The sequence below is a fragment of the Coffea arabica genome, chromosome 2e, assembly GCF_036785885.1.
Source record: "Coffea arabica cultivar ET-39 chromosome 2e, Coffea Arabica ET-39 HiFi, whole genome shotgun sequence".
Classification (NCBI taxonomy): Eukaryota; Viridiplantae; Streptophyta; class Magnoliopsida; order Gentianales; family Rubiaceae; genus Coffea; species Coffea arabica.
The window spans coordinates 60,977,069-60,985,020 of NC_092313.1; the positions used below are offsets into that span (position 1 = coordinate 60,977,069).

The following is a 7,952-nucleotide window of genomic DNA, read 5'->3' on the forward strand; positions in this document are numbered from 1 at the left end:
CGTGAGTGTACTCCCTATGTTTAGCACTTCTTGAACTAGTGTTACATCTCAATTTTCATTGTAGAAACAACACCTTAGATAATCACAATTAATGGTATCAGATTAATCTTGATTTAAAGAGCTAAAGTACTAAATAACTTGCTCAAATTATAGCAGTCAAATAGACAAATAATAAATACTAATAATCATAGAAAGTTCAACCAAACCCAAGGCATAAACTTTAAAGACACATAATAAACACAAAATCCAGAACTTGCATATTAACCATATTTAAGAATCCAATACAAAAGATAAAGAGTTGGAGAAGAGATAACCCGTGTCACTTGAGCTTCAACTTCTCTTTCGTCATCTCCATTTTCATCATAATCTAGCCATTATACAAGAATGGATGAACTACACTTACTATACTATCCTACACTAAAGAAATGGAAGAACTACATTTCTACACTCTTCAAGCTTTCTCCCGTATGATCCATTTAGACTTCCCAAATGTCTTTGTATATAAACTACTCCAAAGCTCATTTTCCACTGGTCAAACTTTCCACACTTGATTCCCAAATCTGAAATTGTTAAGATAGTCAATAACAAATGTTTTTGACTTGAAAATAAGCCACCTTTCTTGCCCTTTTGTCTTCTGAAGCATGTGTACCGAATTCCCTTGCAACTTATAGCTGGAAAGTAGTCTGAACACAAGAGAAATGGTTGAGCAAATTGCAGAAGTTCGGCTACAAAATGCACCTACACAAAACGTGGCTTGGAGTCGCGTTTTGTTAATTCACGTTTTCAATTCTGTGTTTTTGGCTTCACTTCAACTACAATATTCTCTATGATAAAGGTTGAACTAACTTTTGTACAAAACAGAAAAATTTTAGCCCTTTAAATTAGCTTTCCAATGCTTCAAAAATCATCCAAATCGGAGCTTTGTAGACTGAGATATGACCAAATTACTGAAGACTGGTCAAAGTTGTATTTTCAACTTTGGACAGCAGTGTTGAATTTTGGTATTTTGACCTTTTGACTGAGAAAATGGCTGAATTGGATTCTGATGTCTTCATACTAAATTTAGATCTATCTCTTAGCATCAAAATGGTATAAAGCTCATTTCAATACAATCTGTGTAGCTCCAGATATAGTCAAAATACGAAAATGTGTCAGAGTTGTCAAAGCTGACTTTTCTTGATTCTTTTGTCCTCAAATTGCATTTCTTCTTTTACACTTCATATTTTATTTTCACCACTTTAATCCATCTTCAATCACCCAAATATCTTTTCAATGCACTTCATTTAATGATTGAATCATTAAACCTACAAAATATGAAGTTTTTACCATAAAAATTCATAAAATGCAATGTTAGCCACTTTAACATAAAATGTAGTTTTTTACCAAAATCTTAGTTATTTTAGTTATAAAACTAAAAAATCAAACCAAATTAACTAATAAAATACACTTAAAATACGTAAAATAAACCCTTATCAAATACCCCCACACTTGAACCATTGCTTGTCCTCAAGCAATAAGAAATACAAACCAACAATGATCCAAAATTTGAAAATAAATATATGTGCACAATCAACTTCATATTCTCAAAACAAGGTTCATTGGAGTTAGATTAAAAAAATTCAAGTAGGGAGAATTAATTTTATTTATTCATGCAAATACTCTCGGCTTGCTATTTTTAGTAAGTTAGGGTTTGCGTTTTTGGTTTGGGCCACCATGGCCACTGGTCCCTCCTCTTCGGGAGAGGGAGCGCCGCCTCCGATTCCTGGTGAACGTCGGACTTTTGCTGATGTTGTGTCGTCTAAGTCTGTGATGGGTTTCCATTCCAAATCTTTTGCGTCGTTAGCATCCATGGGCTCACGGGTGCAGGCTGCGGTTTCGACTCACAGGGGGGAGCCGGCAGTGACTTTCGCTATGGAGGATATTGTGTGCATGGCATCACCTTTTCAATTTGCGCTGGTGGGGAAGTTTTCTTGCGGTCGTCCGTTGATGGAGGAGATTAGGAAGTTTTTCCAGACCTTGGACTTAAAGGATGATTTTTCGCTGGGGTTGTTGGATCGCCGACACATATTGATTCGGTTGACGAGCGAAGCGGATTATTATCGGGTATGGGCCAGGAGTATTTGGTATATACATGAGGTCCCGATGAGGGTGTTTAAATGGTCAATAGATTTCTATGTGGATAGAGAGACTTCGGTTGTTCTGGTTTGGTTTGCGCTTCCGAAGTTACCAGTGCACCTGTTTCACAAAGAGTGCTTATTCCCTATAGTCTCTTGCTTGGGCAGACCTTTGTGTGTGGACGTTGTGACGGCGAAGGGGACACGACCGAATGTAGCTCGGGTATGTATAGAGGTGGACTTGATGAAAGATCTTCCGAACAGGGTCTGGATTGCATTTGGTGACAGGATGGGGTTCTGGCAGGAGTTGATTGCAGAAAATCTGCCTAGGTACTGTGGCCATTGTCTGCATCAGGGTCACTCCGTGGAGGAGTGTAGGGTCAAGAATCCAGAGTTGAAGGTGGTGACGCCACGGCGGCACTGGAGTGAAGCAGAGCAGACGACACAGTTGAAGGTGGGTGTTGCGGCGGCATCAGGCTATGGCAAAGACGGGGCTGCTAATGGGCCAGTAGATGGGGACAGAGGTGGGTTAAAAAGAAACGAAAGGAGGCGAGTTCAGCAGGTGTTTAGGCCGAAAGAAGGTCTGGCGGTGGAGAGGGCAGGAGGGAAATGTGCTGCGGAGCCTCCGCACGCAGCACTTGCACTTGATGAGGAAAGGCATGGTGTGGCGGCAGGGTTAGATGTGGCTATGGGGACACCTGCGGTGAGCTCGAATGCACTACAGCAGAGGGAAGGTGGTGCGGAGAAGGCTACGGCTGACGAGCAAGACGCGCTCTGTGCTCCCGAGGTCGGGCAGGATGTAGAAGAATGTGAGATGGCAGTCGGTTGTCGTTATCCAGAACGCTGCCGAACAGGAGATCGAACGAATAGCTGATTTGGTATGCGACGAAATGGTAGAGGCGCAATTGGATGAGGCATTGCAGGAAGAGGAGGAGTGAATGGAGGATCAAATGCGCGGGGGCCAAGGAAGTTTGTCTCCCTCAGGGGAGTATGTACCAGTAGCGTGTAATTTATCACCACAGGGTACGACGCTGGCGGCGGGAATTGGTGCGGTTGAGGTGGGAAGGCCTTTGGAGCAGCCCCCACAGGTTCATGATGATTCGTTTCAGGTGGTCACGGGCGAGTCAAAAGGCGTGCGCGCGAGGTTCCCCTCTGATAGGGCCCTGCGATCTACGGTAAGGGCTTCTCAAAACTCTTTCCATCCTTTACCTCATGATTAATGCATTGTTCTGGAATGTAAGGGGTATGGCTAAAGCGTCCCATTTTCGTAGGCTCAGAAAATTAGTTGTATCTAATAATATTTAATTGCTAGTTGTATGTGAAACGCATGTCCGGATGTCGTTAGCAGAGGATTTTCGGGTTAGACTAAAGTTTGATTATGTGATTTCCCACTCTGCGGGCCAGTTGTGGGTGTTTTATAAGTCTCCTTTTTGTTATTCTATCATGGGTGAGGGTGCTCAATTTTTAAATTTAGCTGTGCAACATCCCGGGTTGGTGAGTTCGGTATCCTTCTCGGCGGTACATGCGGCTACCACTAGGGAGAAACGACAGGATCTTTGGGCGGGGTTGCTCCAATGCAAACCCTCACATGGCCCTTGGCTGGTGTGTGGCGATTTTAATGTTGTTATTGGGGAGGAGGAAAAGAAGGGGGGTCGTCCGTTTACAGTAGCTGAGGCCACTGAGTTTGTGACTTTCATGCGTCCTGCTGGATTGGTGGATGGCAGTTTTTCAGGTTCGCGTTTTACCTGGTGCAATAATCGTCATGGTCGAGCTAGGATTTGGAAACGTTTGGACCGTTTATTGATGAATATGGAGTGTTTTGATGCTGGTTTATCAATTGGTGTTACTTATTTGGAACGTCATCCCTCCAATCATGCACCATTGTTATTGTTCGTTGGTACAAGGTTGGATGGCAAACCTCGTCCGTTTCGATTCATCAATGCTTGGGCAGATCGTGAGGATTTTTTGGAAGCGGTGAGAGAGTCATGGCAACAAGAGTGTGGTGGGCCACCTATGCATGTGCTCTGCTCTAAGTTACAGAGGCTCAAGCGGCATCTTCAATTGTGGAACAAGGACTGCGTGGGGAATTTTTCAGACAACGTGGCAAAGGCAGAGGAGGAGGTTGGGAGGTTAGAGAGAAGATTAGAGGATGGGGGCCGGAGGAGGTGCATGTGGAGCTCCAGCAGGCTCAGGCCTCGTTGAGATGTGCATTAGCCATGGAGGAGTCACTGTGGAGGCAGCGAGCTTGGGTTAAATGGCTGGCATTAGGTGATCGTAACACTAAGTTTTTTCATTCAGTGGTCAAGCAAAGGCGTATGACCTCCATTATTCATCGGATTCAGAAGCCTGATGAGGGATGGGTTAATGAGGATGTGCTCATTGGCGAGGAGGCGGTGCGGTATTTCTCTTCCTTATTCTCCTTGGATGATGCTCCTGGGATGCGGGATGTGCCTGATGTTATTCCCCATCTGGTATCTATGGAGGATAATGAGCGGTTGGAGGAGGATCCAACCTTGGAGGAAATCCGGCAAACAGTTTGTGAAATAGATGGAGATAGTGCTGCAGGTCCTGACGGGTTCACTGGCCGGTTTTTCTCTGCTGCTTGGGAGATAGTTGGGGGTGATGTGTATAACGCTGTCCAGAGTTTCTTCTGCGGTGCGGAGCTTCCCCGGCGGATCATTGCTACTTCCATTGTGTTACTGCCGAAGGTGCAACAACCGAAAGATTTCTCACAGTTTCGCCCAATAAGTCTATGTAACTTTATGAACAAAATTTTTTCCAAAATTCTGGCCTGCCGCCTGGCTCCAATATTATCTAAGGTTATCTCCCCGAACCAGAGCGGCTTGGTACGGGGTCGGTGCATTTCTGACAATTACCTTCTTGCACAGGAGGTAATTGCGGGCATTTAGCGGAAGGCACGCCGGGGTAATGTCGTTTTTAAGCTTGACATGATGAAAGCTTACGATAGGATGATGTGGCCTTTCCTGATAAAGGTTCTACGCTCCTTTGGCTTTGGAGAACGCTGGATTGATACGATCTGGCGGATTATCTCCAACGTTTGGTTTTCCGTCATTGTCAATGGTTCACTCTGCGATTTCTTTAAGTCAGCTTGGGGGCTTCGTCAGGGGGATCCTTTGTCGTCGGCTTTGTTCATCATCGGGGTAGAGGTGCTTTCTCGGTCTTTAAATCAGCTGGTGCATCAACGGGGGTTCCCGGGCTTCAGTGTCCCACGAGGTTGTTCGGCTATCACCCATTTGGGGTATGCTGATGATGTGCTAATTTTCTCAAGTGCGACCACCACGTCTCTCCGGATGGTAATGAGGGTCTTAGAAGGGTATGAGGCTTCTTCTGGACAGCGGGTGAATAAATTGAAGAGTTGTTTCTTAGTTCATGCTAATTTGGGTAGACACAGGGGGATGGTAATCCAGCGAGCTACGGGTTTCAAGTCATGTTCATTTCCCATCAGGTATCTAGGGTACCCTTTGTATTATGGCTGCCGGAAAAGGAGTATTTTGTTGGACTATGGCAGGCTGTGGTGAGCAAGATTGAATCCTGGAAGAATAGGTTGCTTTCTGCTGGGGGTCGGATTGTTCTATTGAAGCATGTCCTCTCTGCGTTGCCGGTATATCTCTTGATGGCTGCATCACCTCCGAAGTCTGTTTTTAAAGCGATTGAAGGGCACTTTTCGAATTTCCTCTGGGGTGAGTCGGAGTGGGGTCAAAAGTGTCACTGGATCAGGTGGCAGGATTTATGTGTGCCAAGGGAAGAAGGGGGTTTGGGGGTCCGACGTTTGGAGGATATTCATGGAGCTTTCTCCATCAAGTTGTGGTGGAGCTTCCGTTCTTTGTCATCCCTTTGGGCGACCTTCATGAAGGCTAAGTACTGCGCGCAGGTGCATCCTAATCTGGCAAATCCTAATGGGGGTCGCTAGTCTGGAGACGGATGGTGGAGGTACGGCATCTCGCGGAACTTCACATTGGATGGATTGGGCGATCTGGGAGCTCGAATTTTTGGTTTGACAACTGGATTGGGACAGGCTCGTTGGCTTCGCGACTGGATAGTGTGTCGAACCATTTGGTTGCTGATTTCATAGAGAACGGACATTGGAACCTCCCTCTTCTGCAGCAATGGGTGCCGCACGGGGTTGTCAGTGAGGTTGTTCGGGTTGCGCCTCCTATAGGTCAACTTCCTGATTTAATGGTATGGAGACCGTGTTTATCGGGGCAGTTTACCCTACGATCGGCATTTCACCTGGTGAGGCGGCATGCCCATAACTCATTCATGTCTAGACAAATTTGGCATCCGGTGGTTCCTTTGAAAATTTCTTTCTTCTTGTTACGTCTCTTACAGCGTCGCATACCGGTTGATTGCTGCTTGATGAGATTTGGGGTTCATGGGCCGTCCAGGTGTGGGTGTTGCTCATTTCCGGAGGTCGAAACTGTTGAGCATGTCTTTGCTATGGGGGAGATGGCGTCACGCGTATCGCATTTTTTCGCGGATCCAGTGGGCATATCCTGGATTGGCTCATCATTTTGTGTATGCATGGCAGCCTGGTGGTTTGGGAAGCGGGGTAACCGGCAGCTGGCTTTTGTGCATCATATTCTTCCACTCCTCATTTGCTGGCATCTGTGGAAATTCCGAAATCGCATGAGATTTGATGGGGCCCGACTTGGGTTTGCCAGGTTGTGCTTCTTAGTTTTGTCCGACCTCCGGGAGCTGTTTGGCCTGTTTCATCCCCAACGTAGGTCCTTCCCTGCAGACTGGGTGCATTTCTATGCAGAGATTTCAGGGTGGGTCCCCCGGGTGTCCTATACGCTAGTGTGGTGGTCTCGACCTTCGGGGGATGCTCTCAAACTCAATACGGATGGGTGCTCCAAGGGCAATCCTGGTGTTAGTGGGGGAGAAGGGATCCTTCGGGATAGAGATGGCAGTTTGCTTTTGGCTTTTTCTTGTTATTTTGGTCATGCTACGAGTCTTCAGGCCGAGGTTAGAACGCTTCTATTTGGGGTTCAGCTGTGCATTCAACGTGGCTTTGGCGGGTTACATGTCGAACTAGATTCACTCGTCTTAGTCCACATTCTTCTAGGCAAGGTGAGCTGTCCTTGAGGTATTTATCACGACATTCAGCAGTTGTTGGAATTGCGAGGACACTGTTTACGAGTTAGCCATTGTCTCCGCCAGGCAAACCAAGTTGCTAATGTTTTATCAAATGTCGGTTGTGCTCAGGGGGGAGAGGAGATCTACACCTCTCCGTCAGCGTTACCTTCAGAGGCTAGAGGAGCCATGTGCCTAGATAGGGTAGGGGTTCCATCTGTAAGACGTATTGTCCATGACAGGGAAGATTGTAGAGGTTTCTCTCCATTTTGATCAATAAAGTCAGGTTTAGTTGAAAAAAAAAATGCTCTAGGCAACTGAGACATTTTAACAAACAGATTTAGATGAAATCTTTAATAGCCTCTTCCATTTGAATTTCTTCAATCTTTATGCTAAAAAAAAAAGAAGATATTAATCAATTAATCGTATAGATCACAAAAAAAAAGGTAAATAACAATTATGCAATCTCTCATTAATCCTCAAGTACTCATAATATCAAGTAAAGGAGAGCCAATTATACCCCCATTATAACAAATTCAAGTCAATTTCTCATTCTTACCCAATTTCATATGCAAGTAACTCATATGGTCAATAATATGCTTCCTAAACTCATGATCATTTCTTATTCAAATTTAAAGAGGGATTTATTCATATAATATAGCTAAATATTACTTAAGTTGTGAAAGTACCTTTTGACGCGAAGATCGACATTTTTAGATGAAGATCGCCGGTTACTCAACATTT

The 7,952-nt window shown here is 45.0% G+C and overlaps 1 protein-coding gene across 1 annotated transcript; it reads left to right on the forward strand.

The window, feature by feature from the left end:
* The first annotated feature begins 3,557 nt into the window (after positions 1–3,557).
* LOC140036369 (uncharacterized) lies at positions 3,558–4,316 on the forward strand. The gene has a single exon (XM_072077752.1). The coding sequence runs from the start codon at positions 3,558–3,560 to the stop codon at positions 4,314–4,316; it is 759 nt and encodes a 252-aa protein (XP_071933853.1).
* Positions 4,317–7,952: the final 3,636 nt, after the last annotated feature.

Bases quoted from the DNA above. Each gene is read 5' to 3' on its own strand.
- LOC140036369 (XM_072077752.1), top strand. From the start codon at position 3,558: ATGGGTGAGGGTGCTCAATTTTTAAATTTAGCTGTGCAACATCCCGGG.